The sequence below is a fragment of the Stegostoma tigrinum genome, chromosome 10 (assembly GCF_030684315.1).
Source record: "Stegostoma tigrinum isolate sSteTig4 chromosome 10, sSteTig4.hap1, whole genome shotgun sequence".
In the NCBI taxonomy this organism is placed as follows: Eukaryota; Metazoa; Chordata; class Chondrichthyes; order Orectolobiformes; family Stegostomatidae; genus Stegostoma; species Stegostoma tigrinum.
Genome location: NC_081363.1, coordinates 67603655 through 67629972, shown reverse-complemented (window position 1 = coordinate 67629972; position 26318 = coordinate 67603655). Strand labels below are relative to the sequence as shown.

Genomic DNA, 26318 nt, shown 5'->3' with positions numbered 1-26318 from the left:
TTGAAACTGTAAACAGTCTGGCTTACTTTCTCAATTTTTGTCATAATGACATAAAGAAAACAGATAAGCGATGGAGCAGTGTGGCATAAATTCCCCCTGGCTCACACCAGAAAATTGAAATAAGTAGAGGCCAAGAAAGCAGAACTCTTTAGTCTTAAGAGGTTAGTGAGACGGAACATTCCTTCATTCTCCCTTGGGATAAGGGCATTGCTGGCCCATCCTTTAATGGCCTTGAACTGAACTTCTTGGTCAAATTAGGTGATAGTTAAGCATCAATTACATGTAGGTCAGACAGGTTATAGACAAGAGATTTCCTTCATTAAATGGCATTGGTGAATCAACTGGGTTGTTTATGATAATTGCGGTCATTTAATGGTCACCATTCCTGAGACCAGCCCCTGATTCCAGATTTTATTACTTACAGTGAATCATATTCCATTATGATTCCATTTTTAATTAGAGGCTTGATACAATGAACAAAGAACAAACAACAAAGAAGATTATAGTACTGGAACAAGCCCTTCGGCCTTCCAAGCCTACACTAACATGCTGCCTGTCACAACTAAAACTCTGTACCCTTCTAGGAACCATATCCCTCTATTCCCATCCTGTTCATGTATTTGTCAAGATACCCTTTAAAAGTCACTACTGCACTGACTTCTGTTGCCTCCCCCAGCTGTGAGTTCCAGGCACGCATGACCCTGTGTGTTTAAAAAAAAACTTGCCTTTATACATCACCTTTAAACCTTGCCCCTTGCACCTTAAACCTATGGCCCCTGGTAACTGACTCTTCCACCCTGGGGAAAAAGCTTCTGACTGTCCATTCTGTCCTAGCCCTTCATAATCTTGTAGACTTCTACCAGGTCGACCCTCAACTTCCGTCATTCCATTGAGAACGGCCCAAGTATCTCCAACATCTCATAGCTAATGCCCTGCATACCAGGCAACATCCTGGTAAGTCTTTTCTGTACCCTGTCTAAAGCCTTCGGTAGTGTGGCAACCAGAATTGAACACAATATTCCAAATGCGGCCTAAGATTCTGTAAAGCTGCAACATTACTTGCCAATTTTTAAACTAAATTCCATGGCCGATGAAGGCACGCATGCCATATGCCTGTTGACGACCTTCTTCACCTGCATTGCCACTTTCAGTGACCTGTGGAAGTCCAGATCCCGCTGCCTGTCAGTGCTCTTGAGGGTTCTGCCATTTACTGTATATTTTCCATCTGGATTAGACCTTCCAAAATGCATTACCTCACATTTTTCCGGATTAAACTCCATCTGCCATCTCTCTGCCCAAGTCACCAACCGATCAATATCCAGCTGTATCCTTGGATGATCCTGATTGCTGTCCGCAATTCCACCAACCTTTGTGTCATCGACAAACATACTGATCAGACCAGTTACATTTTCCTCCAGATCATTTATATATATTACAAATAGTAAAAGTCCCGACACTGATCCCTGAGGAACATCACTTGTCACAGCCTCTCATTCGGAAACACAGCATTCCACTGCTATCCCCTGTGTTCTGTGTTCAAGCCAGATTTTATCCATCTGCAAGCTCACCTCTGACCCCGTGTGACTTTACATTCTGTATCAGCCTGCCATGAGGGACCTTGTCAAAGGCCTTGCTGAAGTCCATGCAGACAACACCCACTACCCTACCCACATCGATCATCTTTGTCACTTCTTCAAAAAACTCAACCAAGTTAGCGAGGCACAACCTCCCCTTCACAAAACCATGTTGCATGTCGTTAATATGCCCTTTTATTTCTAAGTGGGTATAAGTCCTGTCTCGAAGAATCCTCTTCTGTAATTTCCCTACCATTGATGCAATGTTCACTGGCCTGTAATTAGCTGGATTATCCTTGCCACCCTTCTTAAACAAAGGAACAGTACTGGCTATTCTCCAATCTTTTGGGACTTCTCCTGTAGCCAGCAAGGATACAAAGATTCCCCTCAAGGCCCCGGTACTTTCTTCCCTTGCCTCTCTCGATATTCTGGGGTATATCCCTTCAGGCCCTAGGGACTTGAATACCTTAATGTTTTTCAAGACCCCAGTGTCTCTTGCCTTTTGATTTCAAATGACCCAAACTGTACACCCCCTCCCCCAGTATCATTGTGCACCAGGTCCTTCTCTATGGTGAATACTGATGCAAAGTACTCATTCAATACCTCGCCCATTTCCTCTGGCTCCACACATAAATTCCCTTCCCTGTCCTTGAGGAGGCCGACCCTCTCCCTGGCTACCCTCTTGCTCTTTTATATATGTATGAAAAAACCTTGGGATTTTCCTTAATCCTGTTGGCCAGTGACTTTGCATGACTCCTTTTGACACTCCTTACTCCTTGCTTAAGTTTCTTTCGACTTTCCTTGTATTCCACCCTTTGTGTGTTCCCAGCCTTCTAGCCTGATAAATGCTACCTTTTTCTTTTTGATTAGGATCACAATATCTGTCGTTATCCCTGGTTCCATAAACTTACCATACTTCTCCTTCATCCTCACAGGAATGTGCCAGTCTTGAGTTCCCAGCAACTTACGCTTGAAAGTCTCCCACATACCAGATGTTGATTTGCCCTCAAACATCCGCCTCTAATCTATTTTCATCGGTTCCTGACTAATATTGTTGTTATTAGTCTTCTGCCAATTTAGCACCTTCACCTGACAACTGCACCTATCTTTATCCATCAGTGTCTTAAACGTACTGAACTTGTGATCACTGTTCCTGAGCTGCTTCCCTACGGAGATGTTGTCCGCCTGGCCAGGTTCATTCCCCAGTACTGAGTCCAGTACGGCTCCTTTCCTAGTTGGACTATCTACATAATGTTTCAAGAAGCCCTCCTGGATGCTCCTTACAAACCCCCTGCCCCATCCACGCACCAAGCACTAAGCGAGTCCCAGTCAATTTAGAGGAAGTTAAAATCACCCACTACAACAACCTTGTTAATATTACATATTGCCAAAATCTGCCTAACATATCTGTTCTTCTATCTCCCAGTTACTGTTGGGAGGCCTATTGTGATTGCACCCTCCCTGTTCCTGAGCTCTACCTAGGGCCTGAAGGGATATACCCCAGAATATAGCCAGAATCATGGGGAAATTTCCACTTTGATTAACATGATAGGACTTTTCAGATCCACTTAAGAGGGCACACAAGATCCTGGTTTATCATTCCTCTCCAAAAGACATCGAACTGCTGACACTACAGAACTCTCACAATACTGAATTGAAAAATCAGCCTAGTTTTACGTGTTCCAGTCTGTTGTTTGAATTTGGCTAAAACTCATGATCTGAATTACTGACAGTATGGTTGAGTTCACTCTCAACCATTATAAGTGTCCTCAGCTTAAAAAGTTAAGATCATATTAATTATTTCTTTCATTTGTCTGCATGTTCTTACAAAATAGGAATAGCATGAATTCCAAATTATCATGCAGGCTGACATGTCATTAAACTCATTAATTAAATGGCAGGGTGTCGGTTTAAATCTGAGTTTGACAAAAGAGTTATTAGGAGTTTTTTGTGTTGTGCCTTTTATTATTTTCATGTGTTAGATGGTAGAATTTACAAATGTATCAAACTTTGAAACATTAAAAATGTAAGCAGAATCAACATGACTTTATAAAATAGCAAAAAGCATTAACACTACTTAACAGCCATAAAATTCACAGAAACTACAAAGAAGAAAGCTCCTGCATCACATACATTTGCTAACTGAATGTATATTTTACAATTATTAATAATTATTTTTCCCATCTGCACCATCGTAATTCCTTTGGGGTTGGGTCAAGAAGGTGGGTAAACAGCAAGTAGTCTTATATACAATTTAAATGATTTCTGTTCTCCAAGTTCTTGCTATTGAGTACAAAAGGCTGGAATAGCTTAACAGCAGAACATTCAACCAGACATCATCTGATGAAGGGTCTAGGCCCAAAACATCAGCTTTTGTGCTCCTGAGATGCTGCTTGGCCTGCTGTGTTCATCCAGCTTCACACTTTGTTATCTTGGATTCTCCAGCATCTGCAGTTCCCATTATCTCTATCATGTTTTCACTGCAGAGTTTTCTTATGACGTTGTTTTGTCCGATTCTTAGAGTCTGGTGTTTGTACACCAGGTTTTAGCATTTACAATGTTAAGTACACTTCTTATCTCAGCAGCAACCTTGCAGGTTGACAATAAGCTGGTTCCACCAGTATAATGCCCGGCCAAGGAAGGCAGATTTAGCAGTTGAAGTACCAGAGGCTGGCTCACGAATACCATTGTCCAAGAATCTGAACAACACCAATATAAAATGTATGAACTGATTTTTAACAGCAGACAATGTGCAAATACGTAAGCCAGTATTTCAAGTCTATTTAACACAAACAGAAGTTGCTGGGAAAGCTCAGCAGGTCTGGCAGCTTCTGTGAAGAAAAAAAGCAGAGTTAATGTTTCAGTTCCGGTGACCCTTCCTCAGAAGCTGTTCTTAGATGCTGCCAGACCTGCTGGGCTTTTCCAGCAACTTCTATTTTTGTTCCTGATTCACAGCATCTACAGTTCTTCCAGTTTTTTTTTCAAATCTGTTCCCTTTCACAAGGGTCTATTACGCTGACAGCTCAGGTCATAGAATCACTAATGATCTGGCACTTTAAATATCTAAATCAGCTGGATCATATTTCAACTTCCTTCAGTGTTTAGTACACCCAATTCATACAGGCAGGCACACACTCTGGTTTAAGAAGCAGTTCATATCTTTTGAGCTCAGACAAATAATAAGCACGGTCATGTTAGCCCACAGTACATTTTCTTTACATTCATTCATGCAAAGGTTATCATTGGCAAGGCCAGCATTTGATGCTCATCCCTATTTAACAAACCACACAGCTCTGGGTCTGAAGTCATATGAGGACGAGACCAGGCAAGGGCAGAAGATGTCCATCCGTAAACATCTTTGACAAATTAGAGGCATTTAACAAATGTAAACTGATGACAGTCTCTTGTTTCACTATGAATAGCTTTCAATTTCAGATATAATAATTTAATTTAAATTCCACCAGCTGTGCTGAATTTCAACCCACACTCTAACAGCATTAGCCAGGGCCTCTGGATTATGAATCCAGTAAAATTACCATTTCATTACAGGCCCAGACATGAAATGTGCTACTTCAGTGAGACTGTTTCGATACTAGTTGTGCCCAACATTCAGCACATCTCATTGCGTTACTTGTTAAGGAGAATATCACAACTGTACTGCGAGAGGACACCTCAGATGGCTCATAGCGAGGCAATCCTTCTTCCAACTGCACTTTATCGGCTTTTCTAATAATTTATCCATGCTATTTACTGGACCTAGATATGGATAAATTGGCTCTGTGATTTCTCAATAAATATACAACAGTGATTAAATTTCATCGGCTGAGAAACACTTTAGGACAAGATGTGAAAAGTGCAGTACAATATGCAAGCATTCTGTTATTCATCATATGCTATTTTGAACCTTTATCTTTAGAGCATTGGCATTCTGAGCCAAATAAAAAACATATTCTTTAACTGTAAACGTTTAGGAAAGCAACATTGCAGAGTTATAGAATTTGTACTGATTATACATTATTATAGTCAGTTAACTCTGTTACCTGGATAGCTAGTTTGTAATGCAGAGTTACGATAACAGTGTGCATTTAGTTCCCACACTGGCTGAGGTGAACGTGAAGGATTTTCCTTCACCACTCTCCCTTTACCTGTGGCATGGCGATCCTCAGGTTAAAGCATCACTCTCTCTAATAAGAGAACTGCTGTTTGGTCCTCTGGGACTTACAGCAACTTAACTTTTATTTAACCATTTCTGTAGTGTTATGTGAGATCAGTAATACTGTTACTCTTATGTTGAAAACCAAAAAATAATTGGACAGATATCTTCTGTTTGCATGCAGTGTTTAAAATTAAAGACTTGTATTTACTTAGTGTCTTACACAACCTCAGAGTATGTCAAAGCAGTTACATCCAATAATATATTTCTGAAATGTAGTTATTGTATGTAGGAAACTTAACTGTCTAACAAGCTCCCATAACCAACAATGTGATAATTTCCGTATCCTCTTTAAATGTTGAAAATGTCAAATGGTGAAATAGCTGTTTTACCTTTGGTATATTAATATTTTTACAAATAGAAACATAGCTGTGTTTGTCAGACTTTGGTGCAAATAAATTTAATTTTGTGTTTCAAACCAGGTGACTCGTTTGCACAGTTTCGGTTTGCTGAGGAAAAAGAGTGGGAAATAGAGGGGACTTCTAGTAAACAGGTAAGTTTTTGCAAACTTGTCCAGTAGAATTATTTTGCCATAGATCTTTAGCATCCTAGAAATTGCAACATCATAGATGAGGCAAACCCATGACTAATTATACAGGTGCACTGCAATTTAGAAATATCCTGTATGTACTCAAATACCATTTCTTGTCAATGCCCATTTCTCCAAATAAAAAGCAGACAATTTTCATGGAATTTGATATTTGTTATTCTTCTGCCCACTTTGACTCAAGTCACATCTAGGCCTTGTTGTGACATTTTCCTGATTCACATTGTAAACTGCATCTTCTATTTTGGCAAAATCATTCAGGGGTGTGAGGGCTATAGGGGAATGGGTCAGGGTGGGATGCTTCAAGGGGCGGTGTGGACTTGTGGGGCTGAAGGGCCTGTTTCCACACTGTAGGGAATCTAATCTAATCTAAAATCAAACTGCAAAACAGAAGTTTGAAGATGAGCATAAATCTGGTGATTTGTATACCTAACAAAAAAATAGGGAAACAAAAGTGATTTTTCTCACTTTCCCTAGTATAGTATATAATTAATTTCTGTAAATTTGGACCTCTTGACTTAATGTCGTGGCTCAAAACAATATGGATTTGATCTGCCCGTGCAGTAGCGTAGAAATATTAGTGTACAGGAGTCTTATGGCATTCCAGTAATTCAACTGTTCAAACTGTCGACAATTAAAATTTACTTATAAGGGGTCATAGAGTTGTACAGCATGGGAGCAGACCCTTTGGTCCAACTTGACCAGACATCCCAATCTGACCTAGTCCCATTTGCCAGCATTTGTCTTATGTCCCTGTAAACTGTTCATATATACATCCAAATGCCTATTAAGAGTTAAAAAGTGTTGTAACCGTATCTGTCTCCACCATTTCCCCTCAGAACTTGTTCCATACACGCTCCACCCTCTGCCCTTCTGATCCTTTCTAAATCTTTTCCCTCTCACCTTAAACCTATGTCGTCTTGTTTCGGACTCCCCCACCCCAGGAAAAAGACTCTGGCTATTCACCCATACCTGTCCTGATTTTATAAACCTCGATAAGGCCACCCCTCAGTCTCTGATATCACTAGGAAACAAGCCCCAGCCTATTCAGCCTCTCCCTGTAGCTGAAATCCACTAGTCCCAACAACATCCTTGTAAATCTTTTCTGCACCCTCTCAAGTTTAACAACATCCTTCCCATAGAAGGGCGACCAGAATTGTACACAGTATTCTAAAAGTGGCCTCACCAATGTCCTGTACAGCCTCAACATGACATCCCAACTCTTATACTCTGTTCTGACCAATGAAGGCAAGTGTGCCAAATGTACTCTTCACCACCCTGTCTACCCACTTTAAAGGAACTATGTACCTGCACCCGTAGGTCGCTTTGTTCAGCAACACTCCCCATTAACTGTATAAGTCCAGCCCTGGTTTGCCTTACCAAAATTCAGCACCTCTCATTTATCTAAATTAAACTCCAACTGCCACCTCTCAGTATATTGGCTCATTTGATCAAGATCTTGTTGTACTCTGAGATAATATTCTCCATCCATGACACCACCTATTTTGGTGTTATCTAACCATAAATGACAAAAAGCAGTGGGCCCAGCACTGATCCTTGTGGTATACCACTGGTCACAGGCGTCCAGCCCGAGAAACAACCCTCTGCCACTACCTTCTGCTTTCTATCTTCAAACCAATTTTGTATCCAATTAAAAAGCTTCCCCTGGATGTCATGTGTTCTAACCTTACTAACCAGTCAAATATTTTGCTGAAGTCCATATAGACAATGTCTGCAACTGTTCCCTAGCTTCCCACAAAGTTCTAGGAAACACGTGATCAGGTCCCAGGAATTTATCTACTTTTATACATTTTAAGATCTCCTGCACTTCCTCTTCTATAATATGAATTCTGTACTTAAATAATAAAATCAATCAGCTGTCAATAGGCTCTCCAGAGAAGAACATTTGATGTTGGCAGTAATTTTCTATAACAATGGCACTGTGTGCAGCTGTTTCATTAACATGAAATAATGCAGCATTTTTTAATTAACTTTTCACCATTTTGTCTTTCCCCTCTCCTCTCTTTGAAGGCATTGAGCATTCTCTGGCTTCATCGATATTAGTTCCCACTAATATGAGTCACTTAGCTGTTCCTTGTTTTTAGTCTAGGGAGTGATTGTCATCAGTCTGTTCAAGAAGTATCATAGCTCAGCTGAATACAATCTTCATTTCATATCTGTTCTCAGTAGGAGTCATGTCAAAGCAAGAAGTTAGTCTGTTTTTCACTTCCCAATGTAGAACTATTGTAATTAATAGCAAAAGGTCTTGATGCCACCTTAGCAGAGAATGATTTAAAAAGACCACCAGGATTGAAGCTTTTTTGTGTGCTTGAGCCAGCCAGACACTGAAGAACACAAGTATATAATGTTACTATTACCATTATGCAACTTTCTGGTACCCTAATGAGGAAGTATGTCAACACACATTATGGTTAAATTGAAGTATCAAGAATCTCATAGCTGAGGCAAGAGATTTTAATGTAGAACACAATTATCTTTCCATAGAGTAAGTTGAGGGTCACTTCTGAAATTTTGCCTTTTCTTCTCCCATTTTCTTCGCCTTCAGTCAAGTGGGGGGGCTCATAATTTAAATCAAAGACAGGTTGTTCTTTAGTGTTCCCTACATGGCAAACAATATTTTTACCAGTAATGATACATATATTTAATTTCAAAAAGGAGAAAAGATGGCATATCTTTGGCTGAGTATGAAACCTAAGGTTTTAAAGTGCAGTGGAGGGGTTTTTGATTTCTTGAACATGAAATGAATTGGCATTTGCACTTCAACAGCTTTCAAAATTGTTTTATTTTCTTGTTTTTAAAAGCAAAGTGGATTATCTCATAGGATCCCTACAGTGAGGAAGCAGGCCATTTGGTCCATCAGTTCCACACACAGACCCTCTGAAGAGCATCCCACCCAGCTTACGCTCTATCCAATCCCTGTAACCCTGAATTCCCCATGATTAATCCAGCTAGCTGCCACATCCCTGGACACTATGGGCAATTTAGCATGGCCAAGCCACCTAATCTGCGGGAGGAAATCCATTCCAAACACACACAGAATGTGCAAACTCCACATAGGCAGTCTCCCAAGAGTGGAATTGAACCTGGGTCCCTGGTGCTGTGAGGTAGCAGTTCTAACCACTGAGCCACCGTGCCACCCCTGAATTCTCAGCAGCACCTCTGCACAGAAATTATTTCAGGCCATCTGTACATGACAAAAGGTGTGCTTTAGATTGATGTTACCTGTTAGTATAGAAAGCAGTTCATCTGTTTTCTGTACCAGGAGGAAGAATAGTTTTTTGTGTCTCACCATAGCTTTAGTTTGTTTCTACTTATGTTTCCTAGTTTAATTGGTTTAAACCAAATTTCATAAATTATGTCAGAACATCATTATGAAAACATGAGATTCTTCAATTTATTTTACATGCTAATTAGTTGTGGAAATCACTGAATAGAGCGGCATTTACTTCCCAGCCCTAATTACTTGAAGGAATAGTGTCACCATGCTGCTGTGCAGCCCACCATTCTGTTATGAGGGAATTTCCAGAATTTTGGCCCAATGACAGTGAAGGAATAATGATTATTGCTTCAAGTAAAGATTTTGTGTTACTTGGAGGGGAACTTGTACGTGGTGGAGTTCCCATATATCTGCCTTGGTCTTTGTAGCTGGTAGAGGTCACAGGTTTAAATAGGTACCGTCGAAGGAGTCTTGGTGAGTTTCTGTGGTGTGTCTTGTGGGTGGTACACACTGCTGCCATTGTGCATCAGTGGTGGATAAAGTATCTGTCAAGCCAGCAGCTAAGCCCTGGATGATGTGGAGCTGCACTCATCCATGCAAGTGGAAGATATTCCATTATATTCCTGACTTGTGCCTGGTAGGTATTGGATAGACATTGAAGAATTTTGAGGCGAATTGCCTTCTTCAGAATTCCTCTCTGAGCGGCTCTTCCAGCCACAGTATTTGTCTGATCTAGTTTAATTACAGATCAGAGTAACCGCCAGGGTATTAATATCCCAGGATTCAGCAATTGTAATTCCATTTCATGTCAGTGGGAAATACTTAAATTCTCTGTTGTTGGATGGTCATTGCATGGCACGTTTGTCACGTAAATGTTAATTGCTCAACTTGAATCTAGTCCATGTCTTGCTGCGTATGGACAGGGATTGCTTCAGTGTCTGAGGACTTGAGAGTAGAGATAAACATTATGCAGTGAACATCCTTTTGACCTCATGAATGGAGGAAAAATCATTGTTGAAGTCATAGCTGAAGACAGTCAGGCATAGGACACTATTCTGAAGACCTTCTACAGTGATGTCTTTTCACTAAAATGATTAACCTGCAACAATCACACTGATCTTCCTTTGTAGTTTTCTACCGAATTCCTGTGGATTTTAGTTTTGCTTGGGCTCTTTATACCACACCAGATCAAATGCTGCCTTGATGTCAAGGGCACTCACTCTCACCTCACCTCACTACTGGAATTGAACTGGTTTGCCCATGCTTGGATTAAAACAGTAGTGAGTTCAGGCACTGAGTAATCTTAGAAGAATCCAAACTGAGAGCCAGTGAGCAGATTTTTGCTGATAAGTGCTGTTCGATAGCACTGTCAATGACAGCTTTCATCACCTTGTTGATAGAGAATGCACTGATGGGGTGGTAATTGGTCAGGTTGGATTTGTCCTTTTGTTGTGAACAGGACATAACTGGGTAATTTTACACATGACCAGATAGATGTTGCAGCTATCCAGGTGCAGCATGGCTAGGGGCATAGCTAATTATGGAGTGCATGTTGTCAGTTATCTGTGTCCATTGGCTTTCCAATATCCAGTGCCCTCTTAATGTAAGGTAGGATAACTGAATTGGATGAAGATTGGCATCTGTGGTCATGGGATTTCAGGTGGAGAACTGGAGGAATCATCCACTTGGCACTTCTAGATTGAATTTGGTTGTAAATAGTTCAGCTCTCTTATGCAATGGTTTGTTGGGCTCCAGCATCATCAAGGATAGGGATATATCCGAAGTCACCTTCAACAGTTAATTGTTTAATTGATCACCACCATTCATAGCTAGATATTAGTAGGGCTGTGGATTTTGAATCTGATCCATTGGTTATAAGATCACTTAGCTGTTTATACAGCATACATTGTTTGGCATACAACTAGCTCTGTGTTGTAGTTTCACCAGGATGACACCTCAGTTTTAGCTACGTTCATTGTTGTCCGTACTTGATGATGAAGTGAGGGCTATCCTGCGCCATTGAAGTGGAGTACAGTTCTGTTTTTGCAGATGGCCCACTGCCTCTTATTAGTGCCCCAATTTTGAATTATTAGGTCTATTCAAAATCTATCCCATTTAGTACAGTGATAGCACTGCACGACAAGATGATGCGTATGTAGGGATTAATCTTCATGGCTACAGTGTGTGATAAACGTTTCGGCATTAGGTAGATTGAGGATGAAACAAGTATGTTTTTCATTCTCAATGGTTCCTCATTGCCTGTTGCAGAGTCTGCCTGGCAGCTATCTCCTTGAGGACTCAGGCAGCTGAGTCAATAGGGTGCTATGCAGCCACTCTGAATGGGGAACTATTTTCCATCATTAAGATTACATTCTGTTCCCTTACCAACCTCAGTGCTGCATCCAGGTGAAGTTTAACATGGAGTAATACTGATTTATCACTTCAGAGAGAAGGGTAGTAGGTGATTATCAGCAGAAAGTTTCCTTGCCCACATTTCACCTGATGCCATCTGCATAGGGCCCTAAATCAGTGTTGTGTATTCCTAAGGCAACTACATCCTGACTGTCTTTATCACTGTGTCACCTCTGATGGATCTGGCCTATTGTTGAGACAGAACATAGACAGGAATGGTGATGGTTTTGTCTGGGATGTTTTCTGAAAGATATGATTATTGTCAAGCTGTTTTTTGACTGGTATGTGGGACAGCTCTCCAAATTTTGGCATATGCCCTCAGATATTTGGAAAGTTAAAATCTAATCAAGTACAGTCAGCATGGCTTTATGAAGGGGAAATCATGTATGACTAATTTATTAGAGTTTTCCAAGGAAGTCTGAACGAGACTGGATAAAGGGGAAACCAGCGGATATGTTGTATTTGGACTTTCAGAAAGTGTTCAACAAGAAATCTCACAAAAGGCAAAGTATAAGATAAGAAACCACGGTGTTGGATGACATGTATTGGCATGGATAGAGAATTGGCTAGTGGGCGGGAAGGAAACGGTGAGTGGGGATAAAGGGTTCTTTTTCAGATTGGCTTCCACAGGAATCAGGGAATGCAACTGTTTACAACGTATAAAAATGATTTGGAGGAAGAAATCAAATGTACTGTAGCCAAATAACACAAATATTCGTGGAAAAGCAAGTTGTGAGAAGGATATAAACAGTCTCAGAAGAAAAGGGTGCCCGTTTAAGTCTCAGATGAAGAGGAATTGTTTCTCTCAGTGGGTTCAGGTTCTTTGGGTGGCAAGAAGGGAGCTGTTCAATCTGTGCGCCTAGACATGCACATGGACAGCAGTGAATTGAGGGGAATGTAGCTTCGGTTATTTTATTTTTTTATGGATTAGGATTATTCCACGGCACAACATTGTGGGCCAAAGGGCCTGTACTGTGCTGTATTTTTCTATGTTCTATGTTCCTGTCCCCACAGACCTCATGTCTCCCTACCTCGAATTGGTCTTTTTTCCACTGATCCAGTCCCTGCCCATAACCTTCGTGTTAGGTTTTGTCAAAATCAATTCAGGCCAACAAGATCAGTTGGTTTGGCCACATCCAGTTTTATAAAAAATTGCTGTGATATTTAAAGGGACTTTGCATCTGTGAGCAGTTAGTTTGAGCTCTCTTCCAGCCATTGCTGCATCGGAGCCCACTAGTTTAAAACTTTGGGAAGCCCTGCCTTCGAAGGTACGCTGGAGGCTTAATATTTTTTTCCAACCTTATTCTGGAGATCCATATTAAAACTATGAACTGCTGCAGGCCCTCCTAACCCAACCTCCCGATTGCCTGCTTTCATGTGCTTTTCTGGCACCCTTCAGCATGTGCTTGAACCAGCTAACCTTGCTAGCACCTTGTGTGCGGTCTCGTGGCCACAGATGGTGCCCACTGTTCACAGTTATGTCCTTATGAGGCTGTTGTCTAAGATAGCACAGTCGTACCACAAATTTCATTAAGCAAACAATGTATTCGGATCATATCTCAGTTCAGGTGTCACGCACTTATAGGCCCAAGGGTTTCTTGTGGTATTCTTGTTCGATTGCTTGGCTTTGGTTGTAGAATTTGGAGAGTAACAAATCAAGAAAAGGTGACAATTTCCTGTCAAACCTTGGTGACAAACAGTTAGAGATGCAACCTGCTCCCTTTACCAATAAAGGTAACTATAAAAGCAGTAAGATAAAAATTACGCTGCTAATCTGAAACATTAATATTTTGCAAATGCATTCTTTAATTGAAAGATAGTCACTGGACAAACTCAACTGACTACTTTTAAGAATGGCAGCTGTTCAGGTAAGCTATGGCATTGACGTTCAGCTTTTCTGTTAATGATGTATAGGATGCAGATGTTTGCAAAACTTATATATAGGGTATTAAAAAATATAATTTGACAAATGTGTGCCTATACAGAGAGTTGTGGAAATATATATGGGTGCTGCAGACTGTGCTCAAGTCTTGAAAGCTCAAGTAATTATTAAAGAATACAGATGTTGGTACTTTCCTGTGTAGCCTACTGTGTATTGTGTAAATGCTATAGTTGAGCTTACATAATGAAACCTTTTGAGCTGTAGAGTCCTCTTGACACAGAAAGAGACCACAAGAGGGGCTAAAGGTAGACAAGTCTCCTAGCCCAGATGAAATGCATCCCAGGGTATTAAAACAGGTGATGGGGGAAATAGCAAATGCACTAGTAATTATTTACCAAAATTCATTTGACTCTGGGGTGGTTCCCGCAGATTGGAAAACAGCCAATGTGATGCCACTGTTTAAAAAAGGAAGTAGACAAAAAGCAGGTAATTATAGTCCAGTTAGCTTAACTTCGGTAGTAGGGAAAATGCTTGGATCTATCATTAAGGAAGAATTTGCAAGATATCTGGACATAAATTGTCCCATTGGAAACACCCAGCATGGGTTCCTGAAGGATGGGTCATGTTTAACTAATTTGGTGGAAGTCTTTGAGGACATTATTTGCATAGTGGACAATGGGGAACCCATGGATGTGATGTATCTGGATTTCCAGAACGCATTTGACAAGGTGCCACGCCAAAGGCTGCTACATAGGATAAAGTTGCACGGGTATTACAGGTAATGTATTAGCATGGATAGAGGATTGGTTGACCAGTAGAAAGCAAAGAGTAGGAGTAAATGGGTGTTTTTCTGGTTGGCGATCAGTGGCTAGTGGTGTGCCTGAGGGATCAGTGTTGGGACCTAAATTGTTCACAATTTACATAGGTGATTTGGAGTTGGGGACTACCTGTGGTGTGTCAAAATTTGCAGATGGCACTAAGGTGAGTGGTCAGTGTGCAGAAAACCCTGAAAGACGGCAGAGGGATATAGATAGTATAAGTGAGTGGGCAAAGGTCTGGCAGATGGAGTATAATGTTAATAAATGTGAGGTCATCCATTTTGGTAGGAATAACAGCAAAATGGACAATGTTTTAAATGGTAAAAAAATTGCAGCATGCTGCTGTGCAGAGGGACTTGGGTGCCCTTGTGCATGAATCACTGAAAGTAGGATTACAGGTGCAGCGGGCAATTAAAAAGGGAAATGGAATTTTGTCTGCCATTGTTAGAGAGATGGAGTTTAAAAACAGAGAGGCTATGCTGCTGCTGTATAGGATCCTGGTGAGGCCACACCTGGAGTACTGTGTGCAGTTTTGGTCTTCTTACTTGAGAAGAGATATACTAGCACTGGAGGGGGTGCAGAGGAGATTTACTCAGTTGATTCCAGAGTTGAGAGGGTTGGATTATGAGGAGAAACTGAATAGACTGGGATTACACTCATTGGAATTCAGAAGAATGATTAGATTGGATTAGATTCCCTACAGTGTGGAAACAGGCCCTTTGGCCCAACAAGTCCACACCGCCCCTTGCAGCATCCCACCCAGACCCATCCCCCAATAACCCACACACACCCCTGAACACTATGGGCAATTTAGCATGGCCAATCCACCTAGTCAGCACATCTTTGGACTGTGGGAGGAAACCAGAGCACCTGGAGGAAACCCACGCAGACACGGGGAGAATGTGCAACCTCCACACAGACAGTTACCTGAGGCTGGAATCAAACCCAGGTACCTGGTGCTGTGAGGCTGAAGTGCTAACCACTGAGCCACTGTATATCTTTTAGAAACATATAAGATTATGAAGGCAATAGATAAGTTGGAGGTAGGGAAGTTGTTTCCCCTAGCAGGTGAAACTAGAACTAGAGGACATTGCCTCAAAATAAAGGGAAGCAGATGTAGGACTGAGATCAGGAGGAACTTCTTCACCTAAAGGGTTGTGAATCTGTGGAATTCCCTGCCCAGTGAAGCGGTTGAAGCTACCTCACTGAATGTTTTTAAGGCAAAGTTAGATAAATTTTTGAACAGTAAAGGAATTAAGGGTTATGGTGAGTGGGTGGGTAAGAGGATGCTGAGTCTCAAATAGATCAGCCATGATCTTATTAAATGGCAGGGCAGGCACGAGGGGCCAGATGGCCTACTCCTGCTCCCAGTTCTTACGTTGTTACGCCTCTTATTTATATGTGGCTTCAAAAGTTTTTACTACATATCATATGATGGTTTGCAGCAACCTGTACTACTGAAAGTAGAAATAAATATGGTTACTAAGAGTCACAAATTGTCAAACTTTACTCTTAAACTGACCAACTTTAAGGCAAGTTGAGAACAGGAAAGTGTTATTTACCATTCCGTTAACTTCCAGCTCAGTTTGTCTGGCTTTTTGTGAAGGTTCATAACCTATACTGGGATATGGTTCCACAGCCAGCAAAAAGGCTTTGTACCAAAACCATATTTTGAATTGGACAACTCTGGGTTCAAAACTCACTGTCACTTGACATCTGTGTGCATTTCAAGCAAGATTCATTTAATCTTCAGGCGTTGGGTTTCGTGACCATATTTTGCTATTTGGTGGGTTCAATTACATGGTCCTGAATACTGTTTTGGCTGAAAGCAAACATACTATATATTGCAGGTACATCCTGAGTTGAACAGCTTGGTGCCAAATCACATGCTGTATTCATCCATAGAATCAATTTCAGGAACATATTATTTTGTTCTAACCAGTTGAGACAACTTGCTCTTAGCAGTGAGTCAGTGCTTTTTACCATTAAAATTGGAAGGTATATGTCTTTCTATGTAAGCAATTAGGTCGTCTTGAGCGAAAAACATGCATCAGCTACCCACCTCGAGATAAATAATAAAGACATGACATTGCAATACATGACCTTTGTGCAGTCTTGTGAGCCCTCACACGTGTAGAAGATAAGAGAGGATAATGTCCCATAGAAAAGGAGGGAAAATCGTGTACAGTTTTGTGCCCTTTGGCTGTTTGATCCTGAGACCACACTGATTAGTTTTGTTTTATTATGGAGCTCATCAGCAGTAGTGCTTATTCTGGTGTACTTTTAAGTTCTTCATTCCTAATGCTACTTTTCAGTCAGTACAATCCAGTTAGGTGTTCTTCTCTTGAGAAGTCTGTATTCTTGTTTGGCCTGTGTTCAGTATTACATTCTTCAACCTGTTTCCCCAAAGAACTCCTTAAGATTTAAATTACTTATATTTTCTATATCTGCTGAGGTAATTGTGACCAGGCTCAATAGTTGCAGGTAATATTCCATCTCCAATATTGAAGATTCTCATAATAGTGAATATGAGATAAGATGTGAGGATTTTTCATATGTTCCATGAAGACTGACTGATTCCATTGTCCTTGGCAAAAATGTTAACTTTAACTCAGACTGTAATACAATCAGTTTCGTGGGACTTGTCCTGCTATTTAGATCAGGTCAGTGCTTTGGTTTTTCTATACTGCAGTTTCCATTTTCGATATCCAAGTTTGCGTTGGCTATTGGAATTCAAAGATCAATTATCTGTCTTTTATATAGTCATGGCAATTTTAAGTGCCAACCTGTCTTAAGTTTTTAGTAATTTTTCATGGCTTTTTATGAGGAAGGCTTGGCTGAAGAGTCCAGACCAATAAAAGCATGAGCTCCTCAAGGGACTCCAGTTTGAAAGTGAATTGTTGATTTGGCTTAATTGGATCTTTAAGTAGTTATAGTAAGTTCTGTTTACTGATCTCTTTTGTCACTTTTTATTTGGATAAGGTTAAGAAGTGTTTGGAGCCTTTGTTCTTGATACTTTAACTGTCGATCTGTAGGAAGAGCAAGTTTTTTTTAATATGTGTGTTAACACTCACAAAGAAGGGAAGAGACATGAATTGAACAGTGGGTGTAAAGGGATCATCAGTTGGCATAGGGAGCATGGGGGCAACATTGTGCTCTGAGTTAGAATGGAGGGGCATGCAGTTGGCATGAGTAAGACCTTTTGAATTTAGCTTTCAACAGATTCTCAAATTGATGCATAGTCATAAGAGAGTCTGGTCTGATACCAGACATGCAGTGTACACGTTCACTACTAATATCCTTATGTTGTGCCAGTGACAATTAGGGGTGTTGGGAATGCTGGCTGCAAAGCCAGGGGCGTTACCCCTGACACTTTTAAATGGCTCCATGGTATTTCTGATGGAAAAAAACCCTGGACTGTGTTTTAGTACAATAATTCAACCATTATCCTTTTTAAATGTACTGTGTTGTATTGCTGTTTTCGTAGAGATAAATTTAATTTCTCTTCAGACAATCCATTGGAAACATTGTAATGCATATATTCTCCCTGCTTAATTCCTAATGCACCAATGTCCTGTTGTGCATTTCAGCTGTCACCTTTGTTTGTTGACTGCCAATCTCTGGCTCAATCCCTTCAAGAACTCCCCCTCTACCTTAGACTGAATGTGGAAGCTGAGCTGGTGCAGGTAGGATTCCTTTATTAAATCCATCTACAGAATAGAACAGTTGATTGAGAATTTTGTTTGTAGCCAAATTTCAAACATTTAAGTCAGTTGCTAGGAGATGTTTAAGAGCTGTGATAAATATCCTCCTCAGAATTCCCGCCCACAAGCAAGGAAACTGAAATCAGCAACTGAATTGTATGATTGATAGAAATCATTCTATTGTTTTTTGGGTTTCGAGGAGCATGTTTTACTTAATTGCCTCATTGGTTTTATGGAGTTTTACAACACACTGCTCACTTATTATGAATATCCGTTTGGCTTATAAAGATCATGACCTCTTGCTGTTTATCAGGTACTATAAGGTTGAATGATTTGTACCTTTTAGTTGATGACAGAATATGTAATGAATTGGAATTAGATCTTTGGAGAATTATCAAATGTTCCTACACAGAAGGCACTACTAAATTAGTTATACTTCCTCTGTTCTTTCCCCGTAACCAGATTCCTTTATTCAGTTTCCTTATGATCTAGAGTGGCAGAAACAGAGTTGTCACTTTCACATTTTGTGTTTCTTTTCCCCCTTTGTGTCACCTCCGGTTCTTTCATAAATTATTTTAAATCTGCGTCCACTGGATGAGTAAATCTCATTTGTATCCTGTCCAAGCCCTCAGTATCCTTTTTGAAGTATGTGTAGAATTGGCCACATAACTCCAGTTTGAACTTGGACAGTCCCTTATAAAAATCTAGCATGAACTTCTTGTTTTTATATTCTAAGCATCTATTCAAAAAGTTAAGGATCTCATGAACCTCTTCTACTTGTCATGGCAAACTCAAGATATATATGTACATTTCCTGAGTTTCTTTCTATCATATTGTCTTCATGAAATCCCTCTATTTTATCAGTAAAATAAATGAAGGTGATTTGGCTTTTACTAATGTATATTGTTATCTCAAAGTCGTCCTCATTTGAAATACCTATATTTATGTTTATTCTTGATGGTATTTCCAATACTATCCATTACGTAGGGAAAAGTGGAAGATCGTATAACAGCCTCCACATCACCCATGTATACTTCTCTCAATAATCTAGGTTGCCTCCCATCTGGCCCAAGTAACTCTTATACTTCTGGACGCTGCTAAAATTTTAAGTATGTTCTCTATTGTAGAAAGAAATGTGTGTGTGTGTATATATATAAAGTAAAAATACTGAAAAGTGTGAGATTTGTAGTTATCAAACACCAAATTTTTTCATGTCAAAATTTCTTAAACAATAAATTGTTTAGTCACATTGGCAAATTCAGTCTCTTACTTCTGTTGTTTTCTTCAAATTTAGATCACTCTACCTGCTGAGCTACCACAAGTGAGACTGAAGGGTTTGCATGATGGCCCAAGTAAATTTAGAGCACAAGCAGCACCTCCCAAGGGAGCTGTTAGTACCATGCCACTAAATGCAGTGGCAGAAGATCCAGGCAAACATACCTTCAATGTCACACTTAACTCTGCAATACAAGTACCTAAGAGTGCCCCTTCTGCATCTCAGCAAACACCAGATAAGCTAGACGAGGAGCTGGATATTTTACTTCAATTAGGGACACCTGCCAGTAAAAGTGCGGGTGATTTCCTTAATATAGCTCAAAATGCAGAAATTGTTTGTGATGCTGAAACAGTTACAACTTCAGCTGGTAAGTAAAAGCTTTTTTATTAAAATGAAGGAAATAATTGATATTGACCTTTTACTTAAATAGCATGTTTATATCTAATTTGGCATGTTTTCTATAGCACTCATCAAACTAAATTGTATTAACTAATTGAACATAAGATAACTAAATATATAATTACTGCAGATAAATGTAGCAATTTCATATTATCCAAGGGGGATATGAACACAGACCTTCCTCGAATATCAAAGAAACATAGATGCTGCTCAAATATAATGATCGTGGGAGCATAATAAAAACTGGGGTCTAGGGCCAACCTCATGAACCAGCAGATAACAAGGAGTAAGTGCAGTCGCGGTTACACTTTATGAAGTTAGAATTAATTGCTCCTGACATAAAAGAGGCTACATTTAAAATTGTAGAGTGGTAATATTGTGCATAAAACAAGGTGCTCTTTCTTCAACTGTCAGTTACCGCTAGAATGTACTAATGCTACACATTTTTCTTAACTTGGAGGTTGGTTCACCTGTGTGTTACCAGAGAAGCCAATTTGTATTTTACATGTGGACTTGTTGCTGCAATAAAGCACTATTTCTTTCCTATTAAACAGACTCCTCAGATACCGAAGTGGTAGACAACACAAATTCGCGACTAGCAGAAACGGCTAAGAAGCTTGACCCTGAAGAAGAACTGGAAGATTGGTTAGATAGCATGATATCATGATTAGAGTTTTGCAAGTAAAAGAAAATTAAAAGTACAATAACAACAGTGGCATCTTAACTTCCTGCAGCATTTATTCCAACTGCATTTCATTGCTGACAAGCTAAATACATATTTTTAAAAATGTGTGAAATGTTGGTGTAAATGTTTACCCCCAATGAAATTCTGTTGAATAGCTTAGATTTAGTGACAGAGTTCTAACTAATTACATGTAAAAAGATTGCAGAGTCAAGGCGTAATGAAAACTGTTGAAAACAGGCCTTTTTTTCCGTAAAGAGTTAATTCACACATTAATCACACGACTCATTTTAAGAATTTTGTTTACTTTGAAAATCTTTTTTATATAATCCATTTTCAACAACCTTGAGTCTGCACTCAGGGCCAAACATTTTCATCCCAACCAATGAAAGCAGAAGTGCTGTTGGTAATCAGTTAAAAAGAGGTAATCCTGTAAAAGGATATATTATTGAATTTAATTTGTTTTATTTCACAACTGTGCATCACATTGCAAACGGTCAGCACTGACCAATTCACTCGTGCCAAATGATTTGAAATTGAAGTTTTAAGGAAAAGTGTACAGACAGCCAATGCACATATAATATTAAGTGTTACAGAATTACAGAATTACATGTCTTATCCAGTAACAACTTTGTAAATTATCAGCTCAGCTGCTGCTGTGTAAGCAGAATGAGAACAAGCTTAAGGTCATACAGCACACGATAAGACTTGACATTGTGAACAGGAGAATAAATTCTAAGGTAGCTTTTCTGACGAGCATAAACTAAAAAACAGAACATTCACATTGTTGCATAGCTTTGGCTTATAGGTAAGGCACTTTTTTCTGCATATTTTCTTACAGTTTTAACCCTTGTTATACTTGTTGGTCTGTTTGTTCAGTTAACCAAAGTCACAGCAAAGGTTTATTTAAAGTCTGGTTATAACACTTCCAATTCTGATAAGTGTTGCACTTTCAGTGCTTAATGGTGAATATCACTGCATTTTAAGACAGTTGTATTTTTAATACCTTTCACATTTATTCTCATTTTGCCTCAACAATAAGTACCTGCTTACTTCATTTTCCATTCATATATTCAAGTAAACCTTTATGTGATCAGTCAGTAAATAAATTCAAGAAATGTTTCCATTTATCCAAGCTGATCCTCATACTGTTTGCGGAAACAGTCTCCAGCAGGGAAAAAGTCCCAGCAGCGTTCCTGGTACATCTTCCACACAAAAGATTCCTTAAATTGATGGGCAGAAAATTATGAATAAAGTTATTTGTAAATCATACTTGCAAAAATTAGACAGTTTTACAGTGCTTTATCCTGTCCATTCAAGTCTGCTGGCTCAGTAACAGCAATCTAAACAATGAGCGAGTCAGAAGGATCATGGCCACTCCAGAATGTGAGACATATTCTAAGTTGATTTTTCTATCCACTTTGAAAGTGTGCTATCTTATCAAAGGTGTGGCATTGACTGCCCCCAAGGCACTATATAAAGAGTGAGCACCTGCAGTCATGACCACCATTTATCTCTAACTGATTGTTTTGCACATGTTTGTTAGTTACCAAATTGCTGTTGTGGGACAGTGCTGTGTATAAAATGACTAACCCTGCCTGCGAACATTCGAAAAGAAACAGTTCAAGTATTTTGAGAGACCTTGAGGAAATGGTTGTAGTGTTTATGCCACACAAGTGTCAGTCAATGACCACCTTCAGCAAGAGAGAAACTAAGCATCTCCTTTTGATGTTCAATGGCATTACCATTGCTGAATCCCCTACTCGCAACATCGTGGGAACTACCATTGACCGAAATTTGAACTACGTCAGCCAGAAAGCTACAAGAACAGTTTGGAGACTGAGGATTCTGTGGTGAGTAACTCAATTCCGGACTCGACCATCTACTTGCCTGGATGATTGCAGCCCAACAGCCAAGAAGCTTGACACCGTTCAAGTCAAAGCAGCCTGCTTCATTGGTGCCACATCCATCAACGACGCTGGTGGCAGCAGTTCCACAGCATCAGTGGCAAGTTCTCCGAGCCACTCAGTATTCTGCAGTAAATCTGCATTTCTGTTCCTTCACTGTCAGTGGGTCGGAATCCTGGAACCTTGTCGCTAAGAGCACTGCTGTGGTGGTTTTAAGAATGGGCTAAACAGTGATATGTACATACCTGTGAATGAATTTTTCAAACTCCCAAATTATTTTTAAAGCTTTTCTTTGGAGTGTACTCTGTATTTAGAGTTTCAAATTGTGCTAATATCAGAATTATTTTAAGTACATGTTCACGACTGGATGCTGTGCACAAATGTGAATTATAGTTACGAAAAGGACCCTCTATTGTACAAAAGGAAGTAATTGTATCACCACTATGCAATGCTGTTGACTACCAGACTACTACAACTGGTCTTCACCTGACCATTGTTATTACACTACAGCAGAAATTCTTGTTTCACAGACATTTCCTTACCCTGCTGGGTAACACCACCAGTGCAGCCTCCAATGAAGCACTGTTGTATTTTCCCACCTGTTATTTCAACTCTGGTGTCCATTGAGTTGGATAACCTCACTTCTGGTTTTCCTTTGCAGTCAAGCATATATGTCGATGGCTTTCTTAGTGGAGAACCAGGCCTCCGGGAATTCTCATGCTTGTCTCTCTTTGGCCTGTTCTAGGATCCTGGTGCTGTTCCAAATCGAACAGAGTCAAGGGAATTCCTTCAGGTCTGGTTTTCCACTAAGAAGGCCATCAACAAACACAGGACCCTAGATATATGTATACAGCAAAAGAAAACCAGAAGTGAGGTAATCCAACTCAACAGACACCGGAGTTTAAGTACCAGGCGGGAAAACACAACGACAATTCATTGGAGGTTGCACTGCTAATGTTACCCAGCAGGGTAATGAAACGTCTGCGGAACAATGAACCAGCTCGATGAGTCAACTGGCTACAGCATCATAACCCGAGCTACAAATCTACTGAAAAACTTTCTCTAATGATCTTTTATATCTGTAAAATGTGAGTTTTCTAATACCCACCTGGTCAGCCTTCATAGTGTAGCCTTGTTCAACTTAGGGGGCCAAAGTTCTGCTGCCCATGTCTTAACTCATCATGTCCTTTCAACCCTTCACCTCTTTGCTCACTGACATATATTGTCTCTTAGTTAAGCAACACCTTGATATTAAAGTTTTCACCTCAGTTTCCAAATGATTTGATAGTGCACCTTCCCATCCCACACTCCATCTCTAAACATTTCCAGCCCTACACTCCTCATGAGATATCTGTGGTCCCTCGTTCATGCATCCTGACACCATGTCAAATTTTATCACTATACTATTAGAGGTTCAGCTCAAAACTTTGGAATTCGCTCCTTTTATTTCTCGTTCCTTCTTTAAGACGCTCCATAAAACCAACTTCTTTGACCAGGTTTGTGCCCATCTACCCGAATTTTGCCTTAGGTGGTGCAAAGTTTTGTTTGTGTTTGCAATATGTTCTGATATAAAGTTTCTTGGAATGTTTTACTATGTTAATACACCATATAAATAAAATATTGGTAAAATACTTGAAGTAATGTAAACTATCTTCTAGTGATTAAATTGTGATAAATGTGGCGTTGTGATTCTAGAGAAGTGCAGTTGGAGGGAAGTGATATGACTGCAAATGAAGAAAGAACTAGCTGCCTTATTGATTACTGACACCTTGTCCTGAAAATATGATCCTCTTATTCTAGACTCGGCAGGGGGAACCTACACATCTGGCCTCAAAAAAAGGCTATTTGCCTTCAGTGAGAACCCCTGGCACAGAGTCAGTCCCTGCTGCTCAGAAGGGAAGGGGAAGAGGAGCAGAGCAGTAGTCATTGGGGACAGATAGGAGGTTCTATGGGGATACGAGAGACTCATGGTTGGTGTGTTGCCTCCCAGGTGCAAGGGTGGGTGATGTCTCTGATCGTGTTTTTGGGATCCTTAAGGGGGAGAGGGAGCAGCCCCAAGTCGTGGTCCACATTGGCACCAACGACATAGGTAGGAAGAGAGATGGGGATTTAAGGCAGAAATTCAGGGAGCTAGGATGGAAGCTGAGAGCTAGGATGAACAGAGTTGTTGTCTCTGGTTTGTTGCCCATGCCATGTGCTAGTGAGGCGAGGAATAGGAAGAGAGAGGAGTTGAACACGTGGCTAGAGGGAGGGTTTTGGATTCTTGGATAATTGGGGCTCTTTCTGGGGTAGGTGGGACCTCTACAAGCAAGATGGTCTTCAGCTGAACCAGAGGGGTACCGATATCCTGGGGGGAAAATTTGTGAAGGCTATTCGGGTGGGTTTAAACTAATTCAGCAGGGGGATGGGAACCAAAATTGTAGTTCGAGTATAGAAAAGGTTGAGAGTAGGGAGGTCCGAGAAAGTTTCAGGGACGCAAGATGGCATCAGCAAGCAAGAAGTTGGTTTGAAGTGTGTCTACTTCAACGCCAGGAGCATCCGGAATAAGGTGGGTGAACTTGCAGCATGAGTTAGTACCTGGGACTTCGCTGTCATGGCCATTTCGGAGATATGGATAGAGCAGGGACAGGAATGGTTGTTGCAGATTCCAGGATTTAGATGTTTCAGTAAGAACAGAGAAGATGGTAAAAGGCGGGGGGAGGTGTGGCATTGTTGGTCAAGGACAGTATTATAGTTGCAGAAAGGATGTTTGGGGACTCGTCAACTGAGGTCGTATGGGCTGAGGTTAGAAACAGGAAAGGAGAGGTCACCCTGCTGGGAGTTTTCTATAGGCCTCCGAATAGTTCCAGATATGTAGAGGGAAGATAGCAAAGATGATTCGCGATAGGAGTGAGAGAGACAGGGTAGTTGTCATGGGGGACTTCAACTTTCCAAATATTGACCGGGGCCACTATAGTTCGAGTATATAGATGGGTCAGTTTTTGGCCAGTGTGGGCAGGAGGGCTTCCTGACACAGTATGTAGATAGGCCAACAAGGGGCAAAGCCACACGTGATTTGGTACTGGGTAATGAGCCCGGCCAGGTGTTAGATTTGGAAGTAGGTGAGCACTTTGGTGATAGCGATCACAATTCTGTTATGTTTACTTTAGTGATGGAAAGGGATACGTGTATACCACTGGGCAAGAGTTATAGCTGGGGGAAAGGCAATTATGATGAGATTAGGAAAGATTTAGGGAGCATAGGATGGGGAAGGAAACTGCAGGGGATGGGCACATTAGAAATGTGGAGCTTCTTCAAGGAAAAGCTCCTGTGTGTTCTAGATAAGTACGTACCTGTCAGGCAGGGAGGAAGCTGCAGAGCGCGGGAGCCGTGGTTTACGAAGGAGGTGGAATCTCTGGTCAAGAGGAGGAAGAAGGCTTATGTAAGGATGAAATGTGAAGGCTGAGTTAGGGCGCTTAAGGGCTACAAGGGAGCCAGGAGGAGACATGAGAATTTGTTGGTGGATAGGATCAGGGTAAACCCTAAGGCTTTCTACAGGTATTTAAGGAATAAAAGAATGACGAAAGTAAGATTAGGGCCAGTCAAGGATAGTAGTGGTAGGTTTTTTGTGGAGTCAGAGGAGATAGGGAAAGCGCTAAATGAATATTTTTCAACAGTATTCACTCT

At 40.5% G+C, this 26318-nt stretch overlaps 2 protein-coding genes across 5 annotated transcripts in view; one reads left to right on the top strand and one right to left on the bottom strand.

Annotated features, from left to right (window-relative positions):
- The window catches only part of aven (apoptosis, caspase activation inhibitor), a 75458-nt gene extending 51175 nt beyond the window's left edge, over positions 1–24283 (top strand). Inside the window, exons 3-6 of the mRNA XM_048537487.2 lie at positions 6210–6280; positions 18275–18370; positions 19683–20031; positions 20618–24283. Coding sequence (XP_048393444.1) covers positions 6210–6280; positions 18275–18370; positions 19683–20031; positions 20618–20730 — 629 coding nt within the window. The 3' untranslated portion in view covers positions 20731–24283. The remainder of the gene's footprint in view (positions 1–6209; positions 6281–18274; positions 18371–19682; positions 20032–20617) is intronic.
- Positions 21034–26318, bottom strand: part of ryr3 (ryanodine receptor 3) — a 369427-nt gene continuing 364142 nt past the window's right edge. For all 4 annotated transcript variants that reach the window (XM_059649213.1, XM_059649214.1, XM_059649215.1 and 1 more), the window contains one exon: positions 21034–21968. In XM_059649213.1, the coding sequence (XP_059505196.1) occupies positions 21873–21968 (96 nt within the window). In that variant the 3' untranslated portion in view covers positions 21034–21872. The remainder of the gene's footprint in view (positions 21969–26318) is intronic.